The sequence below is a fragment of the Lissotriton helveticus genome, chromosome 12 (genome assembly GCF_964261635.1).
Source record: "Lissotriton helveticus chromosome 12, aLisHel1.1, whole genome shotgun sequence".
Classification (NCBI taxonomy): domain Eukaryota; kingdom Metazoa; phylum Chordata; class Amphibia; order Caudata; family Salamandridae; genus Lissotriton; species Lissotriton helveticus.
This window is the reverse complement of record NC_136073.1, coordinates 252,217,582-252,242,908: the sequence shown is the minus strand read 5'-3', so window position 1 is coordinate 252,242,908 and position 25,327 is coordinate 252,217,582. Positions and strand designations below refer to the sequence as shown.

The 25,327-nt window shown below is 47.2% G+C and overlaps 1 protein-coding gene across 5 annotated transcripts in view; it reads right to left on the bottom strand.

The window, feature by feature from the left end:
* The window catches only part of LOC144799661 (blastomere cadherin-like), a 717,354-nt gene that overhangs the window by 239,960 nt on the left and 452,067 nt on the right, over positions 1 to 25,327 (bottom strand). For all 5 annotated transcript variants that reach the window (XM_078671127.1, XM_078671126.1, XM_078671124.1 and 2 more), the window contains 4 exons: positions 18,810 to 18,954; positions 7,075 to 7,250; positions 6,822 to 6,950; positions 3,523 to 3,708 (listed from right to left, as the gene is read on the bottom strand). In XM_078671127.1, the coding sequence (XP_078527253.1) occupies positions 3,523 to 3,708; positions 6,822 to 6,950; positions 7,075 to 7,250; positions 18,810 to 18,954 (636 nt within the window). The remainder of the gene's footprint in view (positions 1 to 3,522; positions 3,709 to 6,821; positions 6,951 to 7,074; positions 7,251 to 18,809; positions 18,955 to 25,327) is intronic.

Below are 25,327 nucleotides of genomic sequence, written 5' to 3'. Positions count from 1 at the left end.
GATCTATGCATAGATATAAATTCAGCAGCCCACATGCCTCTAACATATTATTATGTTATTCTCCATTAATTTCGAGATAGCTGTCATGTGTACTGAAGCGTAGCTTATTTACTCATCAATCAAGTATAATGTGCCGTACTTCATGTGACTGTGCTAAGGAGGAGTTGATGTGTTATACCATGATATTGCAGTATCAAAGATTATCTCCCTACATTTCTCCCCTTTGCCTATGTGAGACAAGAATGTAGAATCTGTAACCTTTTTACGCCTGTACTTACAAGCTTCAAAGACTGTAATGTATGCTATAACTGACTAAAATCAATCAATAAATCTTTAAAAAAAAGAAAGCTTATAATTTTTTTTTAAAAAAGACGTGCTCTGCAAGTCAAATGCGGAGCAATGCAGATTGTGTGGCCTTTTAAATATACTTAGATATTGTGAAAGCGCGTAATGTTTCGAGATAGCACTGCCATTGAGTGACTTTTTAAATATATCAGGGTTCATGAAAGTGAGAAAGCAGCGCTGTCTCAAAGCATGACGTGCACTTTCATGATCACTAACATATTTACACGGCTATGCAATCATTTTTTTCACAAGTCCCGCAGCCACGCAATTACTGAATAGAATGCAGCAAGTGGCATGTGCCGGAGCCACTTGCAGCGTTCAGTGTTGTGACCCTTTGCCCAGGATCGCTGCCACTACTACTTTATCATATGCCACAAAAAGTAAACAACAGGTTTTTTTTTCGCGCTGCTCGCGTTTTTAAAACTGCGGCGCAAAACGGTCTCTGTGTGATGCGATGTACAGTAAAGTGTGTGATCTTCACGGGAGACACTGAGTGCTTGTGTTAGCACTGTTGTGTGCGCGCAGGCGCGCACCCTCCAGGGAACACTGCTGATAACCCCATACTGCGTTCAAGTAAGTCACGGAGGCTGATCAAATCAAAAGCTGAGGAGAGGTTAAGGAGGATTAGGAGGCAAGATTAATTCTGATCTAGCATTTTTAGCGTGTCGTCAACTACTCACCTGCATATTGTACTCCTTGTACCTCTGGTTGAGATAAGTTATATTCCTCTCAATAGTGATCATCTCCTTCCTCATCATCTTGTTGGTATTTGATGTGCAGTTCTGATAAACTATGTGCTACACCAAACGGCCATTCATCGTCACTCATCCTCATCAAGAAGATGACTAGGGAGTAGTGATGATACTTTACTTGGAGATGTATGTTTTGGAATTAACAAAATAGAGGGTTTTCCCATTTCTACCCCTCTTTTTTTCTCTTATTGACAGTGTCTTCAACAATGTCATCCTCATAGGTTTTGTTGTCGATGATACTGTTGGTTTCTTCATCGACAACATTACACTTATCATCATAGTCTCCATTTCAACCATTGATGGCATTGTCACTGTTGATGATGTGGCTTTTGTTGTCGGCAAACTGATGGTAATTATGGCTCTCACTGGCAACGAGACGAGATTGTTGAGGATGATTTTTTCTATTGACGATGTGCTCGTCTACGATTTCTCCGTTGTCGGCACTGAAGAAGATTTTTTGAATTTCAACACTACCACAGTAGATGGTGTAGTGGGTTTAGAGTTTGACATTTTTAAGTTTTCCAAGGAAAATTCATGTTTCTTATGATTATGAGACCATTTCTCAGATGGATTTCACTCGTCTGAAGACCCATGGAGGGTCTTTTTTAAAGCCTTTTTTGGAGGCTCTTGAGGCCTTCTGACCTCTCTCCCGTCTGAACCTTTTTAGTAGATGTAGAAGAATGATCACTACCTTCCACAGAAACCGAATTGTCTTTGCCTTTTAACTTTTGAAGCCATAATAACAATCTCCCTCCTCTGTCTTTTAAGGTCTTGGATGAAAATGTACGGCATATTTTACAATCCTTTACCTTGTGAAATGGGTACAGACAGTATATGAAGTCCTTAAGCTGGTCTTCAGAAGGCAGTTGCTTTTTACCACAGGCTCCACATGGCCTGAAAAGTCCTATTTTTAGTCCAGTCTGACATCGCAAGCTGCCGACCCTGGGACCAAAAAAGCAGATGCCCCCTATCTATCATGTCCACAGTCTTTCTGGCATTTTTAAGGGGGGGTGGGGCCTATAAAAAAATCAACTCTGGCATCTAGGGTGCTTTCTGCCCAATCTGCCCCCCAGCAGGGGAGCAGAAAGTTTGGCTGTAGCAAAATTTAATGGAGGGAGCAAAGGTCCTTGCCCAAAGAGACCGCTCCCCCCTCCCTGAAGGCTAGTGGGTGGATCCCTCCTTGGGAATCGCCCTCCTGGGGCGATCCCCAAGCAGGGATCCACTAGCGAAGTGTACCATTGGAAAGGAGAGATTCTCCCCTTTCCAACAATACCTCTCCCAAGTGTTTCGGTACTCGGGGGGCTAAGACACCCCATGAGTACGGAAACAATGAAACTGAAATAGGTTTCAGTTTCATTTTCAATGCAATGATGTCATTGAGCCATGCGTGCTATCCTCATTGCATTGAAAATAAAAAAGGACCTCGGGAGGTTGGGGACTCTTCCCCACCTCCCGAGGCTAACAAAGAAAGGAAATCCCTCTGCTGTCTGCAGCAGAGGGATTTAGTGCCCCTGTACTCATGAGGGACTGGTTCCGTCAAGAGCACAAGAACACTGGTGCTCATGATGATACTGTTCCATCATGAGCACGGAAATGGTTAATAGCACAGACTATTCTACTGGTAATCCTTCTGTATTTTAGCAAAAATAGAGTTCAACTGAGCAGAGCTCAGGGGAGACTCCCTTCACACAAAGTGCAGTGGAAAACCTTAGGGAAGGAAGCCTCTGAGGGGAGTGTTCTAGAAGGTGCTGCAGTCTGTTCGGGGTTTGATTCTTTAATAGATAGGGATAGGTTACTAAAGTGAAGGTTCTCTAGCCTTTCAAGTCCATGTTTAACATTGTACTGCTTTATAATTTTACTGTGGGGCTCTCATTTCGACGGCGGGGAATGATTCAAGTATGTGAATCTATGACAGATCCGATACTGGAGAAGTAAATAATTTGCAGGTCTTAGTTATGCTAAAAACGTGCCCCATAATAACCCCAATTGCATATCATCCAATATAAAGCTATGGTTAAAACTTAATTGACTTCAAACCACATCTGTTGGGTAGGAGGCCAAGTTTGTATGTCTCATCGCAGATCTGAGTGCTCACCTACAGCTTGGTTGCACTCACGAAAACGTCAAAAAACAAAAGGAGCTAAGCACATGTGTGAACATAAAATACATCAACTGCAGGCAGGTTATGCTTTGCCTATTTAATCTTAACAGACTTCAATTACAGTACGCACAAAGCTAATATCCCTTAAACTATCCTATAATTGTGGGCAGATAGACTATTCTTTACACAACATCCAGTCCACAACTATGCACAGTTGTTGATTTGCTTAAAAGAACCTCAAGCTATTAGCAACTGGAAGGTCCACAAATTAAGTCACATTCTCTCTAACAATCACGGATGTTTCTGCTTTTCTACAAGCAATACCTTTGCCCTTGTCAAGATTCCATCGCTGGTTTCTGGGTCAGTTGTGACTTCAAAGATTCCATCCTCATTTCCTTTTACTATTTTATAGACTGCGTTTGATGTTCCAGTGTTGTTTTCATCGCTGTCACTCACTGTGAACCTCTGAACCTCATGCTCCTTTTCATTCTCTGGAACAATCACTATGTACTGCAATAAACATGGTTTAACAGATCATTAAACGTTCAGGAATGAACCTACCATTGTACATGGAACTCAGGCAAGGCCTAAGACCTTTGCTGCATAGACAGATTTCAATAGCAGACCCCTATGCAGTTCTGCAGTATTTATCACTGATGAGAAATACGAAATGTTTTCAGAACAAATTCTCAAACCACGCTGATATTACACAGTGTTAGAGAATGGTCATTAAAGAGTAGAACCTGAGCATCACAAGCTACATATAGGCAAAGGCCCCATTGCAGAGATAGGTCTGGCGGAGCGTTAAAATAGGTTGTGTTTCTAGAAAACAAATACATGATAAATGTGTTAACTGGACCACAGTATTCTCCCTCAATAAGTGGCCTGCTGTAAATACAAATATTCAAAATATGAAGGATATATAAAGGCTGCTATACATGGACGTTGTTGCATTAGGATTAGCGTTATGACTTCCCCTGCCCAGCAAGATATCTTCACAGAGTTGATCCCTATCAACAACCTCCTATTTGCTCGGGAGTGACCAGTGGAGCTTACTTTTGATTCTTGTTAGTACCCCCATGAACCGAAGACTACGAGTACCTAAGACAGCATAGGGAGCGGCTACTACCCTTTTTTGATGAAACTATCACATCTAGAAAATTTGATATTACAATTTGATACAATGCTTTACGTCCAATAGGGACTAACTAAAAGGAAGGACTGTCTTCATTTGCTTGCATAAAACAGAGCTAACACACAGTAGAGGTGGCATCATCCTTCTTAGGCTAAAAAAGAAAAGCAAACCACTCCTATGTGCACCCGCATGCTGAAGCCAAGACATGGGAAAGTGGCTGCTACTAGCAGATAAGAAGAACATTGGAAATGGCCCAAGATGAAGCCCATTTGGCATAAGTTGGATGAATAATGAGACACCACCAAAGAGAAACTGCTACAAAGAAACATTGACAAATGCAGTGCTTGCACGCAATTGTTTAAAGCCTCTGACAGACATGAACTATACAGTTTGACTGGAGATAACCCGTAAGAGGGTACAGAGGAACAGCTGATGTCAAGGCAGCTGAAGTCTGCACTTCTCTGAAACTGATAGACCGTGAATATCTGCTTCCCTTTTCTGATAGGCCTGAATTGGGTTGAGCCAATAGCAGCTGCCTGAAAACGTCCACCGTGATAAATACAAAGCAAAAAAAAGCACAGATCATTCTCTCGCTGAAGAACAGATGTCTACTATTTCTTGAACACACTAGGCTTGAAAAGAGCCCCCCAGTTAAGACTATGGAAATTAGACAACAGTTGCTCAGGACCAACTTAAATGCAGCAGTACACCAACTCACTGACATCCTACCTGCAGGATGTACATTGTTACAACGCATGCTTTTACCACGCAAGCTGTTACAACGCAAGTTTTACAATGCAAGCCATTACAACGCATTGCTTTGGGGGGTGCTGGATAGTGAATAGTTTAATTTACTATTCCAACTCCAGTCCCCATGGATAGTAGGGAAGGTGTTGGATAGTAAATTAAAACTATTCCCTAGCATAGAGCGCCCCCCAGTGCAATTCGTTGTAATGGTTTTCGTTGTAAAACCTGCGTTGTAAAGGCACTGCGTGGTAAAGGATGTTTCCCTACCTGCATAACAGTTACCCATCCACTAGCTCTTTTTTTCCAGTATCCCCTAAACCAGACAGCAAAGCTAAAAGTATCAAAAAGCTGATGGCCTTCACAAACGCAAGACTTGAAGCCAGTTACTTTCAAGAGATGCTCCGTACCTACAGACAACCCCTGACACCTATTGATTTGGACAAACTCAAAATACACCTCTTAACTACACCTAGTCTATATATAAAATAGTCTCACACATGACTATACCAATGTTAAGTGCATCACCTTCCATTTACCAAAATACATTAATCTCTCGGCTCCTTGTGGTCTAAAGCCCCCAGAAACAGTCACCTATTAATCTCATGTTACACGTCTCAACACATTAAAATACTATAAAGCCTGCTGGGGTATCACCTGTGTTCAAGAATTTTACACACTACAGAAGCCTTAGAGGAATGGCATAAACACTAGACTTGAGAACTTGTCAGGCCTGTAGAGTGTTGGTAAGGATTTTTGTGTCTACTCTGCAATAATCAACAAAAACAAGGACACAAATAAGATGGAGTGAATGCTTAGTGACTCCATCCTCAGAAGAAGCAAGAGTGCCAGATTCCCAGGACTAAAGGGGAAACATGATAAAAGCTACTCAAGTAACTTCTAGAGAATTTAGCCAAAGGTAAGTGGGATGGAGGTTACAGCCTGTAAGTCTTCTATGATAATGAGCATATATGAAGTACTGTAGAAACACAAATCAGTTTCAGGTAGGAAGGTTAGAGGGGATGCTGGTGTAACAGCACACTTGTAACAAATAGCTAGGTTCTGTTATGCCAATCACTGATGCAAATTACAGAGTTCCAATTGGCTTTGCCTAGTTCATGATGCAATCTTCGGTATTACTCAGGATAAGGGAAATTAGGAGGGGTAGATGATCTCAGAAAATGAGACTGGGAATCCTAAGAAGTCCTGCACATTTTAACAATCTCTTTTTACAAAAACATTTCTTAGAAATGTTTGTTACTAATACCTTATTACAGAATTGGGGAGCTGAGAGTGAAATTACAATGCATAATGCTCAACAATCTATTGTCGAAAATTGTAGTATAAATGCCGGACAAATAGCTCTGACCCATTACTGGAAATTCTTCTCCCCACCCCCCAGATGGCATTATGGAAACCCTTTAGGTATTTCTGTACAGCAAAAACGTGCATTTAGAACGTGAACTGCATTTTGAGACCTACACTCTGGAGATAAATAAGTAAGCATGGGGATCTAGATATGTAAATATGTTGGATATAAAGGCACTGCTTTAAGCCTTCAGTGCACATATAACCCCATGGTTTCCTGTGTAAGTTCATCACAACTTACCAAGCAGGATTATCCTAGACCATAGTGAGAACAGGAGTGAATTGTGTTCTTGATTTGTATCGTTAGGAAGGACTGGAAAGAGAACTGGAAAGAATTTAAGATTTTGGTTACACAAGAAAAAAGTAATAAAGTTACCGTTTTTGGGTCAAACATGGGCGCATGGTCATTGATGTCCTTTATTTCAATTTCTGCAGTTGCAGTAGTCGTTAAGCCTTCTCCTTCCATGTCAGCAGCCTGAACAGTCAGTGTATACATCCTGACCCTCTGTAAAGACAAGGGGTGAGCACGAAACTTGGGTAAACATGGACTGCTCATAGCAACAAAAAAAGGACAAAGAAGACTGGCCCACTGAACCAAAGAGACCCGCTCAATAAAGGTCTTTACTGACCTCTCTGTCTAGGCCACTCGCAATCACACTGATGACACCAGTTTCTTTGTTGACGGTGAACATATGGTCAGTCGGCTCCTTGGGTTCCTGGTTGAGGATGGAATAACCTAGTATTCCATTGTTTGTATTTATGGAGTCATCCAGATCGGTGGCAGATATCACCATTACAGAGGTACCTATGGATAAGAGAGGTGAATGCAAAGAATCAAATACATCATTTACAGCATGACAAGATTAAAGGGACTCTGCTTTAAACAACCTCAAACACAACAGACAGGGCATGCTAAAGGAATTGTTTGAAGGCTACAACCGATTCTGCGACTTGTGCCAACACTGCTATTAATAAGCACAGTATTCATGAAACAGTTAACCTCAGGTGGAAGTCCAGGCAAAGAAGCAGAAGGGCAGTGGGCGAAAACAAAATACAAAAACAAATTTCTTAACAGTACATAAAAACAAGCATTTGCAATGCAATAGGTCTCGCATTAATTAAGTTTGAGCTATTGGCATTGCTAAATATTGCAACACCAATTGCAACAAAAGTCTATAAATTGTAGGCCAAAAAAATGTGTATTTATTTTTGTAGCAATGGTGGCATGCTGCACTTTAGATGAATGTGTTTCAAAGTATAGTGCGCCATACTGCGATTGCTACAATAGTTAATTGTGGATGCATTAACAATTGATGTGTACTGATGGCTGATGGTGTGTGTGCCTGGTGGAAGTGTGCACTGCCGTCTGGTGGTGTGTGTGCCTGTTGGAAGCGTGCACTGATGGCTGTTGGTGTGTGTGCCTGGTGAAAGTGTGCACTGAGAGCTGGTGGTGTGTGCCTGGTGAAAGCGTGCACTGATGGCTGGTGGTGTGTGCCTGGTGGAAGCGTGCACTGACGGCTAGTGGTGGTTGTGCCCGGTGGAAGCGCGCACTGACGTCTGGTGGTGTGTGTGCCCGGTGAAAGCGTGCACTGACGACTGATGGTGTCTGTGCCTGGTGAAAGTGTGCACTGACATTGTGGTTGTGTGTGTGGTTCTATGTGTGGTTGTATGTGCGGTTGTGTGTGATTGTGTGTGTGGTTGTGGTTGTGTGTGTGGTTGAGGTTGAGGTTGTGTGTGTGGTTGTGTGTGTGATTGTATGTATGGTTGTGTGTGGTTGTGTGTGTGGTTGTGTGTGTGTGTGGTTGTGTGTGTGTGTGGTTGTATGTGTGGTTGTGTGTGTGTGGTTGTGGTTGTGTGTGTGTGTGGTTGTGTGTGTGTGGTTGTGTGTGTGGCTGTGTGTGTGGTTGTGTGTGTGGTTGTGTGTGTGTTTGTGTGTGTGTATGGTTGTGTGTGTGTGGTTGTGGTTATGTGTGTGTATGGTTGTGCGTGTGTGTGTAGTTGTGTGTGTGTGCTTGTGTGTGTGTGGTTGTGTGTATGGTTGTGTGTGTGGTTGTGTGTGTGTGGTTTTGTGTGTTTGGTTGTGTGTGTGGTTTTGTTTGTGGTTGTGTGTGTGGTTGTGTGTGTGTGGTTGTGTGTGGTTGTGTGAGTGCGTATGGTTGTGTGTGTGCTTGTGGTTGTGTGTGTGTGGTTGTTTGTGTGTGTTTGTGGGTGTGGTTGTGTGTGTGGCTGTGTGTGTAGTTGTGTGTGTTTAGTTGGGTGGTTGTGTGTGTCTGTGGTTGGGTGGTTGTGTGTGTCTGTGGTTGGGTGGTTGTGTGTGTGGTTGTATGTGTGGTTGTGTGTGTTTGTGTGCGTGGTTGTGGTTGTGTGTGGATGTGTGTGGATGTGTGTGTGTGTGGTTGTGTGTGTGGTTGTGGCTGTGTGTGTGTGTGTGTGTGTGGGGTTGTATGTGTGGGGTTGTGTGTGTTGTGTTTGTGGTTGCATGTGTGGTTGTGTGTGGTTGGTTGTGTGTGTGCTTGTGGTTGTATGTGTGTGGTTGGGTCTGTGGTTGTGTGTGTGGTTGTGTGTATTTGGTTGTGTGTGATTGTGTGTGTGTGGTTGTGTGTGTGGTTGTGTGTGTGTAGTTGTGTGTGTGTGGTTGTGTGGTTGGGTGTGCATGGTTGGGTGTGTGGTTGGGTGTGGTTGTGTTTGTGGTTTTGTGTGTGGGTGTGTGTGCTTACGCATGTGTGTGTGTAGTTGTGTGTGTGTGGTTGTGTGTGTGTGTGTGGTCGTATGTGTGGTTGGGTGTGGTTGTGTGTGGTTGTGTGTGTGGTTGGAGGTGTGCGGTTGTGTGTGTGGTTGTGTGTGTTGTGTTTGTGATTGTGTGTGTGGGTGTGTGCAAGTGTGTGTGTGTGTGGTTGTGTGTGTTTGTGTGTGGTTGTGTGTGTGTGTGTGTGTGGTGGTGTGTGATTGTGTGTGTGGTTAAGTGTGTGTGTGGTTGGGTGTGGTTGTGTGTGTGGTTAAGTGTGTGTGGATGTGTGTGTGTGTGGTTGTGTGTGTGTGATTGTGTGTGTAGTTGTGTGTGTGGTTGTGTGTAGTTGTGTGTGTGTGGCTGGGTGTGTGTTGTGTGTGTTGTGTTTGTGGTTGTGTGTGTGTGTGTGGTTGTGTGTGTGGATGTGTGTGGTTGTGTGTGTGTGGTTGTATGTGTGGTTGTGTGTGTGTTTGTGGTTGTGTGTGGTTGTGTGTGTGGTTGTTGTGTGTGTTGGTGTCATTGTGGTTGTGTGTGTGGTTGTATGTGTGGTTGTGTGTGTGGTTGTGGTTGTGTGTGGTTGTGTGTGTGGTTGTATGTGTGTTTGAGTGTGTGTGTGTGGTTGTGTGTGTGTGTGTTTGTGTGGTGGGAGGGAGCAGTTTAACTGCGGCATAGTCTTGTGGGCAAAAAAAAGCAGCAAAAGGCAGCCATAGATTAGAAGAGGCAAAAACAGAGAAAGAATGGTGCAAAAGAAGCTGTAAAAAAAGACAAAAAAAGGAGGCAGGGTGCAAAACAATAAGAGGCAGTGAGTGTGAATGAAAGTAGTTTGTGTGCAGAGTGAGAGAAAAAAAGAGACAAAAGGTGCAAAAAAAGGAGGTAAAAGGGCAAAAGAAAGACAAATACAACAAGCATTTGCAATGCAGTAGGTCTCGCATTAGTAAAGTTTGAGCTATTGGTATTGTAAATGACAAGTTTTTTATTTATGTGTTGGTTTTTAAAATAGCAAAATTAATAGCTTTGTCATTTACAATGCCAATAGTTTTAACTTTCGCAAATGTGACACCTATAGCATTTGTAATGCAATATGTGTTGTATTTACGTAATTTATGTAATTTATAATGGCAATAGCTTAAACTTTTGTAAATAACTTTTGTGAAGATTATGTTCAGTGTATTTTATTGTGACGAAAATACAAGAACAGAAGTGAAATATTAACATCTTTTTGTGACATTTGTAATAAAGCTTGAAACATTGAGAGAACATATTTGAACCAGTTGTTGTTGAATGGTTGTACAGATTGATGCTGTGGTGGCGCTGAGTGATGTTGTGGTGGCGACGAGTGATGCTGTGGTGTTCAGTGATGCTGTGGTAGAGCATAGTGATGTTGTGGTTCCCCTGAGTGATGCTGTGGTGGTGCTGAGTGATGCTGTGGTGATGCGATAGATAGAGTGAGGGTGATAGATAGATAGAGGCAGGGCGATAGATAGTTAGAGGGAGGGCGTTAGATAGAGTGAGGACGATAGATAGAGTGAGGGCGATAGATAGAGTTAGGGCAATAGATAGATAGAGTGAGGGCGATAGTTGGAAGCGTGCACTGACGTCTGGTGGTGTGTATGCCTGGTGAAAGCGTGCAGTGATGGCTGGTGGTTTGTGCGTGCCTGGTGAAAGTGTGCACTGATGGCTGATGGTGTGTGTGTGCCTGGTGAAAGTGTGTACTATGTCTGTTGGTGTGTGCCTGGTGGAAGTGTGCACTGACGGCTGGTGGTGTCTGTGTCCGGTGAAAGTGTGCACTGATGGCTGGTGGTGTTTGTGTGTGGTGAAAGCGTGTACTGATGAGTGATGGTGTCCGTGCGTGGTGAAAGTGTGCACTGGCGGTTTAGTTTTCAGTGTAATTGTGTGTGTGTTTGTTTTGTGTGTGTTTGTATGTGTGGTTGTGTGTGTGGTTGAATGTGGTTGTGGGTGTGTGTGTGGTTGTGTTTGTGTATTGTGTGTGTGGTTGTGTGTGTGGAGTTGTGTGTGTGGTGTTGTGTGTGTGGTGTGTGTGGTGTTGTGGCTGTGTGGTGTTGTATGTGTGGTTGTGTGTGTGGTTGCACTGGAAGGCATTCACGAGCGTGGCAGTTCTAGAGTTCACACCTTTCAGTGACAGGCTTTGGGGTAGAGGTGTGCCAGAAAAAAACTCATAAACGCCGGATTGCATCATAATGTGTACTAAAATATATCAGCCTAACAAAAATGTGTAAAAGACAATTAGGTGGGTCGGATGGTGGTCTGTCTGCCTGCTAGAAGTGTGCACTGATGGCTGGTGGTGTGTGTGCCTGGTGGAAGCGTGCACTGACAAACAGTGGTGTGTGTGCCTGGTGGAAGCATGCAAATATAGCTGGTGTTGTGTATGCCTGGTGAAAGTGTGCACTGACAGCTGGAGGAGTGTGCCTGCTAAAACGTGCACTGGCAGCTGGCGGTGTGTGTCTGCCTGGGGAAAGCGTGCACTGACGGCTGGTGGTGTGTGTCTGATGGAAGCGTGCACAGACAGCTAGTAGTGTGTGTGCATGATGGAAGCATGCACTGACTGGTGATGATGCCATTTGGACCTTCTGAAGTATTTAGCCATGCAGCACATTATCCTGGGTGCTACACCATCTACTGTTACTTCAGGTGCATTGGTTAACGACCACACACCCAAGGATGGGCTTCCGTGCTTTTTAATGAAAATATGAAAAAGTTGTGTATGTGTGTCATGTTAAACAAGGGCTCCTAATGCATCAGCAGCGAGACCCCCCAATGATGTTGTGATATGTAGAAAAATAAGTTTTAAAAAAATGCAAAATTTGCACTTTTATGTAAATCCTGTGTTTCTTTTTAGCCGTAGCAACATACACACCAGTTTCTGAAGCCTGAACTTTAGTAGGCGATGGGGGGAGGCAGGGTGTGTAGAGATTTGCAGATAGTGTCATGAGGCTTTGGTTTTACGAGGGAGGTGAAGGCCTGGTGGCCTGGGTTGGAAAGTGGGGATGGATTGAATGGGAGGTGGTGCCATTGAGTTGGGGCGAGTGCAGGGTGGGGGCCGCGCTCTGAAGGATTTGGAGGAGTGTTTGGGGTGGGGGGGATTGTTTGTAGTGTTGAGCAAGGGGGAGCCATGGTTTGAATGGATGGTTGAATGATGTAGGGTATGACTAGAAACACCTAAATGGTGCTATTAGAAGTGTTGTCTCCATAGCGCAGGATGTCCAACGTGAGTTTAAGAGGTCCGCACTGTGCCAGATGCCTGCTTGATACCAATCAATCAATCAATCAAAACATTTATAGAGCGCGCTACTCATCCGCGAGGGTCTCAAGGCGCTGGGAGAAAGGGGGGGGGGCGCCACTGCTCGAAAAGCCAGGTCTTGAGGTGCTTCCTGAAGGATAGATGGTCCTGGGTAAGTCGAAGGTGGGCGGGGAGGGTGTTCCATGTCTTGGCCGCCAAGTAGGTGAAGGATCTTCCTCCGGTGGTGGTTCTGCGGATCCATGGGACGGTGGCGAGGGCGAGGCTGGCGGAGCGGAGCTGGCGGGTCGGCGTGTAGAACATGAGGCGGTTGTTGAGGTATTCGGGGCCTAAGTCGTGGAGAGCCTTGTGTGAGTGGATGAGGAGTCTGAACGTGATCCTTTTTCTGATTGGGAGCCAGTGCTGGTCCCTCAGGTGGGCGGAGATGTGGCTATGTCTGGGGATGTCCAGGACGTGTCGTGCTGATGCGTTCTGGATGCGCTTGGGTCTTTTCTGTAGTTTGGCAGTGGTCCCAGCATAGAGGGCGTTCCTGTAGTCCAGACGGCTGGTGATGAGGGCCTGGGTGACCGTCTTCCTGGTTTCAGTGGGGATCCAGCGGAAGATCTTACGGAGCATGCGGAGGGTGTTGAAGCAGGAGGAAGTACGGCGTTGACTTGCCTGGTCATCGTGAGGGAGGAGTCAAGGATGAAGCCCAGGTTGCGTGGGTGGTCCGTGGGCTTGGGGGGGGGAGTGCCCAGTGCAGGGGGCCACCAGGAGTCGTCCCAGGCGGAGATGGATGGGCCGAAGATGAGGACTTCCGTCTTGTCTGAGCCTCATCCAGTCCGCGACGTCTTTCATTCCGTCCTGGAAGCTGGCTTTGGCGGTGGCGGGGTCATTGGTGAGGGAGAGGATCAGCTGGGTATCGTCGGCATAGGAGATGATGTTGAGGTTGTGCCTGCGTGTGATGGCTGCGAGGGGGCTCATGTAGACATTGAAGAGGGTGGGGTTGCCCTGAGGCACGCCGCAGATGATCTTGGTGGCTTCTGCGAGGAAGGGTGGGAGACCGTCTCTTTGGGTTCTGTCGGAGAGGAAGGAGGTGATCCATTCCAGGGCCTTTCCTTGGATCCCGGCGTGGTGGAGGCGGGTTGTCAGGGTGCGGTGGCAGACCGTGTCGAATGCAGCTGAAAGGTCGAGGAGGATGAGGGCGGCGGTTTCTCCGTTGTCAAGCAGGGTCCAACATATGCTGCGATATTATGATCTGTGTGCTTAGGGCGACGTTGGCTGGAATATGCTGTATCCTTTTGTTGTATTTTATTACTGAAGCAGCAGCTTGGGGGTGTGCATTTCCTTCCTTTCACTAGGGCCCATAACAACACTCTGGCCATATACTAGAAACGTGCAGTATCATCTGAGGTTGAAGGGGTGTAGGTGATGTGAATAAATGAGGAAGAAGACACAGTGTTACATGCTGATGGTCCAATCAGATAACGGGACGGACTAGATACAGTTGAAAAATGCGTAAAATAGAACAATTGAAGGAGCTAAAACCGGAGTAGAGGAAACAAAGGGAGCTGGTAATGAAACATCGCAATGGGTACACAGGCGTTAACTTGATCTTTTTGTTGCGCTGGACTTTCTCTTATGTTATCAAGCGCTGTAAACAATGCGTCTTACAGCTACAAAAACTGTGACATTAAAACACCAATGACGGGGACAGAAAGAGTGCATGGGGGGTGTGCATAAAAGCTTATGTGACAGGATAAGGTGGTGCCCAAAAAGGGTAAAGCACTGAGAGCACTAATGACAAGAAATGTATTGGGTGGGTGGGGGGGGGGGTGTTACAAAGGTTAAACAAAAAGTGATGACATCCAGCGAGAAAAATAAGGAATGCAACGTGTGAAATTAGAGAAATATACTAGACTTTCAAGGAAGCGGGTCAGGGTGGTAGCATGGTGAGTTAATGCATCTACACTGCGCGCAGCCTTTAGGTGACAGATTCAAACCCAACATGTCCTATAGACCACATACCCTCCGAGCCTCAATGCAAGGCCCACGGCTAACGGGAGGCATTCTATTACGACTCATACCAAGCGTTAAGAAGCAGAATCAATGTGATAACAAGCGCTGTATAACAAGTAAATAAAGGCTCAGAGCGAGGACAGCAAGTTTGGGAACGCATTCCTTTGAAGTCTAATGGGGGGGAGCGGGGGAGCGGCTTCCTTTGAAGTCTGATGCCGAGGCTCAGACAAATGGTGGTGTGCGAGCGGCTTCCTTTCAAGTCTGATGGGGAGGCGGGGGAGCAAATGGTGAGCGCGCGCCAGGCGCACATGCACTGGCCATAATCCGCATTCCAAAGACTTCTGGCAGGCTTTCCTGGAGCCCCTACATAATTCTCGCCGGAGCAGTGCGCAAGCGCATTGGCTCAGCGAGACCTAAAAATGGGCAGAGAAAGGTAGAAAGTGAAAGGAGGCAAAAAATAAAGAAACGTGCAAAGGGACCAAGAGATGAGAGCAAAAGAAGTGAAGGGGAGAAGCAGGCGGGAGGTTGGTGGGTCAGAAATGGCCGAGCCAAGAGGTAAGGCGGTGGGGTAGGGACAGGCAGCGCCTTCTCAATCAGTCGCAAAATTCAGCTATAAGCAAATACCAAACGTGGAGGCGGAGCGAGGGTAATTTGAACATTGTGCTGCCATAAATCGTGGGCCTTAAAACACCAAAAGTACTTTTAAGACCCTTATTTTTCAGTGCAAATTTTTCTTTCTACTGAATTGTTTATTTAGAGAGACATTGCTAAAATTTACATTTATGAAAAGACGTCTGTCTGTGGAAGCGTAGCAATCAACACTGGTAGATTTTGCAAACCCATAAAAAGCACACTGTCTTGATGGTAGATGAAGAAAGCCAGGTCCATCCACATCCTGCCAATTTCGCTTCCTTTACTCAAAATAAATTGAATGAACACCCCTCGTTCCCATTGTTCCTAGGCAGTGCTTTCTTTTTACATTCTACACAGGTTTCAAGCCCTTCAGATATATGCAATGTACATTAGAGTTGTGCTGTTCTCGTTCTTTGCACATTTACAATCTGTAGTTCGGTGTCTCGTGGTCTCTTACATGCACATCTTTCATTCTCAGCCTCATCTCCTCAGTTGAATGAACGAGCATTATTTGGGGGCTGGATTTGTTTGCACCTACAAGAAGCTCTAAGAAGTCTTTAGAAGGGTATGGGGTAGACAGACAGTATGATGACAATCCTGCAGGAGACTGCCAGTGGGCTGTGCAAAATTCAGCAGCGCCTCTAGGCGTTTGTTGCAATGCAAGGACTTCACACAGAATTTGGCATCACGTTCAAACTCTCAGGACGGCCAAAGGAATCAATAAAATAGTATAGTACACAATAAAACATTTTTTAGCACATAATTAAATTAGAAGCTCAAAAGAGCTTTTTCCGCATCTCTGGCAAGTGTGAATGAACAGCACCATAAACCTCTAAGAAATGAGACCAGAACAGGTAGGAATGCGTACAGTGTAGTTTCTGTAAGCCTTTCCGAACGTGACCCAAATCAGGACATAACAAAACCTTTCATGTCTATTTTACAACATCTAGCTAGCAAAAGACTGGGATCCAATGATGAAATCGGAGGTGACACCAAAGTAGCAGGAAGCAACAATATAATTTATGGGCGCATTACCTCGGCTGTTTAATCGGATGTGATCTTGGGCATGACGGCCTTCAGCGAGCAAAGGCAGAATTGGCAGGGCGGGGGAGCGGATTCCTTTGAAGTGTTTGAAGTCTGATGCCGGCTGCAAGCAAACCAGCATGAGTGCGGAGAGAGGCTCATGGGCTGCAAAATGGTGTGCGATGTGCACAAGCCCGCACACATGCACTGTTGGCAATCCGCCTGGAAAAGCCTTTGGGAGTACTTTTGAAAGTCCCTACTTAATATCTCGCCAAAGCATCGTTAACGCGATGGCTTAGGCGAGACCTAAAAAGTAAGAGCTCAGACTACGAAAGTAATAAAAATCTAAATGGGTAGGGTTGGCTCACTCGCATGTTCTATATAGATGTTAAACACATTGAGGGAAAGAGTTCCAATATCCTAGATGAGCGACAGAAATGAACACCTCCCAGTTCAGAGTGGCTTATTAGTTGCATGAAATGCTGACAAATATCACCAGAAGGCGATTCTTCCCGCAATCCAAGAACGGTATACCACAATCAGTTTTGGGAGACCAAAAAAAATATCACAAATATCCCACAGAAAAAATTTATTAACAATCTAATTATGTATTATGGAAGATCTGAAACTAATGTCTCGTTCTGTTGCAGTGCTTTTTTTGTATACATTAAGAAAGTATTTTCAAACAAACTTGTAAATGGTAGGCAAAGGATTTACGTTCAAAAACCTCTTGTTGGGCCAATGAAAACATTTTCGGTATTCCAGATTGCAACCATTATTTAGCACACCTGAGGCTTAATACAGAAGACGGACACTAGTAGTTATCTAGAGAAAACAAGCATTGGCAAAGCCAATAGGTCCCGCTTATGCATGAGCTATTGGCTTTGCCAAAGTGTTTTCGCCATGTTCTAAAGCAGCATGACTGCTGCTCAGCATGTTCTAAACGTTAGTGGCCTAGAGAAGATTGGCACTGAGTAGAGTGGCGAGCAGAGTGGAGAGGCGCAGAGTGGAGTGGCATGGCGTGGCACACAGTTGAGTGTAGTAGAGTAGAGTGGCATGGAGTAGGATGGCGTAGAGCAGAGTAGTGTCAAAATGGAGGGGTGTAGAGTGTCATAGTGTGGAGTAGTGTGTCGTTGAGTGAAGTGTGGTGGCATAGAGAGAAGCAAAGTGGCTTAGAGTGGAGTGGCGTAGAATGGTGAGGCCTAGAGTGAAGTGGGGTAGAGTGGAGTGGTGTAGCGTGGAATGGCACAGACTTGACTTAAGTGGTGTAGGCTATAGTAGAGTGTTGTAAACTGGAGGGGTGTGGAATGGCACTGAGTGGAGTGCATATATTTGAGCAGAACAGGGTAGATTGTCATAGTGGAGGTGGGTAGAATGTCAGAGTGGAGTTTTGTGCAGTGTTGTGGAGTGGCGTAGAGTGAAGCGGTCTGTCACAGACAGGAGTAGAGTGGCTTGGAGGGGAGTATCAGAGAGGTGATGCATAGAGTGGAGTGGGGTAGCCTGGAGTGGCATAAGGTGGAGTAAAGTAGAGTGAGGTAGAGTGGCACAGAGTTTTGTAGCCTGAAGGGTCAGAGTGGAGTGACGAAGAGTGGAGTACAGTGGCCTAGAGTGAGGTGGCATAGAGTGACCTAGAGTGAAGTTTCAGAGAATGGCCTAGAGTGAAGGGGCATGGAGTGGAGTGGTGTAGAGTGTTGTGGAGTAGTGTCAGAGTTGAGTGTCAGAGGGTAGTGTCATAGAGAGAAGTGAGCGCCGTAGAGTGGGATAGAATGGAGTGGCGTAGGGTCGAATGGAGTGGCGTAGAGTGGAATGAAGTGGAGTGAATTGGTGTAGACTGGCGTGGAGTGGCGCAGGATCAAGTAGAGTACTGTGGAGATGAGGGGCACAGATTGGAGTAGAGTGGTGTAGAGTGGACTAGCGAAGAGTGAAACATGAATAGTGCGTTAGCAAACTGCCATTACAAACAACACATTTACAATTGAAATGAACATTACAATTGCACAGACATATAGTTTTACTGATTAACTATTCAGCGCACAAACTATAATATGTTGAAATAGCATCACCGATTGAATTTATTTGTTTTGATCGCATTCAAATATTTGTTTCCACCACACTTCAGAATTACCCCAATAATATGCTTCATTTGTGCTTTTCGAATTCTGATGTATTCTGAAATATTTGCAGTTCATTTATAGACATTTATATTTTGTTGTGTGCTAGAAAAAGCGTTTTCTTTCCCACCCCCAGTACCAAACAGGACTGTTACATAAATCCTCTAACTTTGAAGTCAGAGAAATAAAAGTTAACACCAAGCTCCCTCTGAAGACAGAGCCTAACATTTGACCTCTGTCTTTGAAAGCACAGCAAATGTGTCAAGAAAATAAATGTGAAGGCTTGTTTACAGAAAATGAGCACTTGTGGAAGATTAGAAGGAGAGGTGGAAAACAGGCTATGCTCCATGAGAATGGAAAACACATGCTGGACAACCTAAAATAAATAAAGCCAGCAAATAAAAAGAAAGAAAATGTAAGTTACAATGCCAATGGTAAGCAATCAGAGGAATGCATTCCCAGGGAAGCTTTCAGATTGTGCACAAGATGACTTTCGCAACCAGACAGCTGCGCTGCAGGGTAGGCTTCGACCTAAAAAACTGACAAAACCGCTATTGCCGGATGTGCAATAGAAAAGACAATTATATAAACTGTAGTTTATAAACACATCATTACCTGGCATTGCCATCTCGGCTACAGAACCCCTCAAGACTGATTCTGTGAACACTGGGGGGTTGTCGTTCTGATCCAAAACATCGATCATGATTTCCACAGGCTCCTTTGCAGGCATCCCATTCTCAGAGTCAACGTGAACGGTCAGCTGTAGAGAACACACCGAGAGTAAACCATTGCATGCAAATACCACGCTAAGGGAAGAGCTTGGATTGTGAAGTAATCTATGCTTTTTTAACCGACTGAAGCAAGAGGCTGGTCTAAGTGAAGAAAAAAGTGTTAAACACACCCAAAGTGCTCAAATGGAACTGAACATGCACCCATGCGCAAGGTTTCTTAATCCAAGGGTGAACCATAAATTTAAGATTGGAATTTCGATGAAAGCACCAAGGACTGCTGTCATTTATGGTACCAAGCCAGAAGACAAGAGCTTAAAATATAACATATTTGTAACATACTTTGAAATAAACACACAACGGTTGCCTTTGCTTAAGCAAAAGCAGAGCACCACCTATGGGGATTTTTTTTAATTACACCAACAAATTGCTGCATTTTAAAACAAACGTTGGCAAACCAATAGTTCTGGCATTGGCAAGCTTGCGTTTGTTTCTGCACACATACAATAAACATTAAAAGTGTAAAATTAATAAAAAATAAAAATGCTGCTGTCTAAAGGTGAAATGCAGGGGGCGTGGCCAAGATGGCGGCGGAGTAGGACGTGTCTTCCAGTCCCTCCGGCGCCGCACGTTTTACAGCCTTGTGTATCGCCCTGAAAGGTGCCCATCCACGCGAGGAATAGCGGTACTCCGTACCCTGAGGCTGTCTGGCAGAGCTGTGTTACTTTATTTCCCGAATCGAAGTTGGGGAGCGGAGTCAAGCCACGGTGCGGCCCAGGCGAGCGGCGAGCCAGGAGAGTCGCGTGGCCAGCGGAAGGGGGCGGCCGGTAAGCCCAGGATCGGAACGGCCTGCTCTGCACCGCTGGTGTGATTGGAGCGGCGGTCGCTGGGCATTGAAGCTGCCATCTGGGAGTCCTTAGCCCAGAGTGGGGAGAGTGGCAGCGGTGACCGGTGTGGCGGAGGAGCCCCGCTGGGACGCCGAAGCGGAGGGAGCAGCGGTGAGCGGGACAGCTCAGTGGCAGACGCGGGTTCCGGAGCTGCCCGCCACCCGCCGGAGGTGCGGAGTCCCTCTTTCTTACGCCAGCACGGCCCCCAGAGGTGAGGAATGGGGGAGAGACCTCATGAGTCACCTGCTATACGGTCCGCGACCGGCGGACGGCTACAGGCAGCAGTATATGGCGAAGTGCTCCTTCTGACCCCGAGAGGAGTTGTGAGGCGGTGATTTTGGCGCCGAGAATCCCAGTGGGCCTAGGGGTGGAGGCGGGTCCCTTCACCTGTCCCTGGCACGGTCCGCGGCGGCGCGAAACGCCTGGAGAGAGACGCTTCCCGCCTGAAGTGGAGGCCTATCCCGAGTGGAGCCCAGTGGAGATCGTGGTGGCCCTTGCTCGCTGGGGCTTGAGGTCGTGGCTGTGGAAGTAGCTCTGGGCCGGCCCTAGTGGCCTTAATCAACCATCTGGCAGACAGTGGGACACCTGCGGGAGTGAGCCTCTTCCCCCCCAGCTGGACTTTGTGAATCCGGGGCCACAAGAGTACAGGAATCCCCAGTTGGCCTTGTGTGGCGCGAGAACGTTTGCGGGCCGCTGCCACCTGGGCCCTCAGGGCGTGACATCCCGGCCTGCACTAGAGCCTGAGAGTGCGGGCCTGCAGTGACGGCGAGTTTGTAGGGGGAGACTGATCTTTGACTAGCACTCCCTCCATTGCTGCCCTGGCTGTGGGCCCCGAAGGAGATAAAATGGCGGCAGCCAGGCTCAAGAAAGACAAGCCGACGAAGGACAGCAACCAGAAGGCCTCTCTGCAGCCTGTCTCGCCGGCTGCTGACAAGTCCCCGAGACGAGATGACAACGATGCGCCAGCAACCAAGGCCTTCATGCTGGAGTTGTTTACTGCCATTAAAGAGGACATCACGGAACTACGCTCCCAGCTTGCGTCTGACCTGAGAGAGTTGCGGCGGGACGTGGATGGTGTGGGGGAGCGAGTCGCGACATTGGAGGAGCACAATCTGGGGACGGCGGAGGATGTTCATCGGCTTCAGCAGATGTAATCCGCCTCACGGAGCAGAACCTGAACCTACAAGCCCACACCGAGGATTTGGAGAACAGATCTCGGCGAAATAACATTCGGATTACTTTCAGCTTAAGGAAAGGATTCTGAGAAAGGCACGCGACCTTACTCCCCTTCAATTTTGAGACCACCGCCCTGTTTCAAGACCTAGCGGCCTCTACCTTGATTAAACGGAGAGACTTTAAGCCTGTCACTAACTATCTGAGGGAGCAGGGTGTTCCCTACTCGTGGGGGCATCCGTTCAGGCTTATCTTCAAATGGAAATCCAAGCTGATCCAGGTCCGGTCGCTGGAAGCGGCCCTTGATATTCTGGGCTTGGAAAGGCCCACTACCCCGACTGAAAGCGGCGGCTTTCCCAACAGACGACGGCGGCGCTCCACGGAGTGGCAGAGGGTCGGCAAGCCGGCGCCAGCGACGAAACCTGACCTGTCGGTGAGCTTGAGAGAGAGGGGAGCCGCGGTGGCTTCCGTGGCATTGGTGGCGGGCGCTCCAGGGGGCACATGAGACTCAGATCTTTTGCTGGGGCCTTCCAGGGCCTGTAGCTGGCGCCGGAGGAGACTGTCCACGAAGAACAGATGAGTGACATGCATGTGTCCTTGTCTGGGGAGATGTCCTGTATCAGGAACTGGGTACAGGGTTAGTTGGAGCCATGTTCCCCTGCTTATGGGGCCTGTTTAACGGACTATTGTTTGTTCCTTTTTCTCGTATTGTTGGGTCCTGGGGCTTTGGGGTTTTCCTTGTTTGGGGGAGGGAGGGAGAGGTGGGCGGGGGAGGTAGGGGTGGGTTTGGGTGCTCCGCATCAGCTAAGGGGGGTTATGAGTAGGGTCTGGAGGGCTCAGCATCCACGCTCAGGGGTATTAGGGGAGGTTCCCCGGAGGCTTGTGTTGTCCCTACTATGCGTTGTGGGCCTAGGCGCAGTAATGGGTGATAGCTCTGTTCCTCTGTTTAACGTAGAATGACCAGGGATTTGAAAGTGGTGAGCCTCAATGCCCGAGGACTCAACAGCCCAGTGAAACGTGCTGCGATTCTGTCCTTCTTGGAAAATGCTGACAGTGATGTGTGCCTCCTACAAGAAACGCATCTCCTTTCTAAAGATGTCCGGCGCATGAAGGATAAGCGTTTTCCACTACAGCTTTGGTCCTCTGGCCCGAATAAGAAGAATGGGGTTGCGCTGCTATTTAGTGCCCGCATGCATTGTAAGGTGCTCTCCCAGGAAGTTGACATTAGAGGAAGGTTTCTAGCTGTGAGAGTTCAGTGTGGCGTGTCGATGTTCACGATAGGGTCTATTTACGCTCCCACTGTTCAGCAAGAATCCTGTCTGCGTGCAGCCCTTGCGCAGGTATTGGCATCCCCAAAATACACAGATCTTGGTGGGTCGAGACCTAAATCTTGTGATGGAGGGGGGATAGATAGGTCGGAGCAGCGATCACACCAAACTGGCGCTTGGTCACAAGAAGGGAAACAGTGGCTTTCAGAGGGGGGCTTGCATGACGTGTGGCGCGTCCAACATTCCCAAGAGCGCGATTACGCCTACTATTCAGCTGCTCATAAGATATTTGCGCGCCTCGATCACTTTTTGGCTTCATCCTCCTTGCTGCCCCATTTATCTGCTGCGGATATCACGCCACGCTCCCTTTCTGATCACGCACTCATATCTGTAGAGGTTTCGTTCAGTGGCGTCCGACCACCTTCGGCCGGTTGGCGCCTTCGGGACTCCATGTTGCACTCTGACTCTGTGGTGTCGAAGATTTGTGACACTATCACTCTTTACCTGGCGGAAAATATGGTGGAGGACACTCCGCTAGCCTCGATTTGGGAAGCTCTGAAGCTAGTGGTTAGGGGAGACTTTATAGCTCTTTCGGCTACGTATGCTAGGCTGCGCAGGGAGAAACGTGCGGAGCTGGAGGGAGACGTGCGTGGCCTGCAGGCGATACACAAGAGAACGGGGGCTCCAAGGGAGTGGAGAGAACTGGAGACGAAAAGACGTATGCTCAAACACCTGGATCTCGATAGAGCGGCTCATGCCTTATTGCGCTTGCAACATAAATTCTACTTATGCGGGGATAAAGGGAGTAGGATGCTTGCGCATCGTTTACGCGCTCATGCGCAGTCACACTCTATCCAAGCAATCAAAGATCATCAAGCGCAGACCCACACTGCTGATGCTGCCATTGTTAGCGCCTTCCGCCGCTTTTATCAATCGCTCTATCAGAAAGAGGACACAGCACCTGGGAGCATACAGGAGTATCTTGCATCGTCTGGTATCACGCCTCTATATCGGGACTTGGCCGACACGCTAGACGCGGAGATACGTGTGGAGGAGGTTATCTCAGCCATCGCGCGGCTGAAGTTAGCTAAATCACCTGGGCCAGAAGGGTTTTATAAAACGTACTGTAGGGAGCTGGCTCCTCTTCTGACTCGCCTCTTCAATTCCTTCCTCGACACCGGGGTGGTAACTCCCTCCATGACTGAAGCAGCCATAACGGTCATTCTCAAGCCAGATAAAGACCCTACGGAATGTGGCTCCTATTGGCCAATTTCACTTCTCAACATTGATGCTAAATTGTTTGCTGGGGTGTTGGCTGTGAGGCTTAGCCCTCTGATGGATGGAGTGATCGATCCCGATCAAGCGGGGTTTATACCAACTAGGCAAGGGGGTGATAACACTAAGAGACTGCTCCATCTTCTGGACCTGGTGAACCGCTCTAGGACGCAGGCCTTCCTACTTTCCATTGATGCGGAGAAAGCGTTCGATCGTGTCGACTGGGGCTATATGTTCGAGGTACTGCGGGCTTTTGGTATAGGCGATAACTTCCTGAGGTGGATTCAGTGCCTCTATGCAGTTCCTACAGCGGTGGTGCGGGTGAATGGGTGTCGATATGCCTCCTTTCCCATCACTAGGGGGACGCGGCAGGGGTGCCCCCTCTCCCCGTTACTTTTTGCGCTCTACATGGAGCCTTTTGCCCAGCGCGTGCGCTCTCACGCTGCTATTTCAGGGATCCGTTTCGCGGCCGATGTCCATAAAATCGCTCTATATGCGGACAACGTCATCTTTACTCTGACTAACCCCCACTCTTCTCTGCGATGTCGGACGCTGGTGTAGTAGACCTGCAGAGGGACTTTCCCTTAGAATGGGTACAATCGGACATCACGTACTTGGGTATACGACTAGCTCCGACCCTAGCCAGAACCCTTACTTTAAATTATACCCTATTAGCTGAACAAGTTACTAAGACCCTCTCCCACTGGTCCCGCCTTAAATTGGCTTGGTTCCAGAGACTGGCCGCAATCAAGATGACGGTGCTTCCCCGCATACTCTATCTTTTTCAGATGTTGCCCCTGAGTCCACCGCCAGGCATGCTCCGGAGACTTCAGGGTCTCCTCAACAAGTTCTTATGGAACTCCAAGAGACCGCGCTTCGCGTTTGCAGTGACTACTACCCCGAAAGCGGCTGGGGGACTGGGTTTCCCTCTGCTCGCTGCATACTTACAGGCATCCTGCCTTAGGTACATAGTAGAATGGAATAGGCCTATGTCCAGTAAACACTGGAACTTTATGGACCAGAAAGTTGCTGGATGTAATATTTGACGAGAGCTATGGCTGCCGCGTAAGCGTAAGGCATGGGGATTGTATTCCTCCCCTGTGACATCTCCGACGCTAAAAGCTTGGGATCAGATGGAGCTGCGTAAAGGCTGGACTTTCTTCCCCTCCCCAATGACACCCATAGTAGATAACCCTGACTTCCCACAGGGCTGTGCATCACCGGTCTTCCATCGCTGGTGAGAGGAAGGCTGCAAACGAGTGGGCTCACTCTTTGATCTTGACGGGCTGATCCCGTTTCCCACATTGCGTTCGGAATACTTTCAACTGCGCAAGGAGGATGTGTTCTACCACGCACAAGTAGCACATTGGAGGACCCACCCAGCCAATGTGGCCCTCATGTCTCGGCCGCTAACGATCTTTGAATGTTGGCTAGTCTGCAAAAAAGATGATCGGAGCCTCATCTTGGAGCTTTACGCGATGATTCTGCGCTGCTCGCGGAAGCAACGTACAAAAGCGCAGGTCCGCTGGGAAGTGGAGTTAGGGCATCCTCTCTCGGCCAAAGAATGGGAGCCAGTGTTATATAGGGCGCACCACACGACCTCTAACACTGCAGGGACTGAATCGGCCGACAAGACAGCGACCTATTGGTACTATACCCCTGCACGCATCAAGATGTGGGACAAGGCGAAGTCTGGCCTCTGCTGGAGCGGTTGTGGGATGACTGGGAACCTGATACATTTGCTATGGCGCTGTATGAAGCTGGAACGCTGTTGGGCCACAGTCCTTGACGAGCTAGATGCT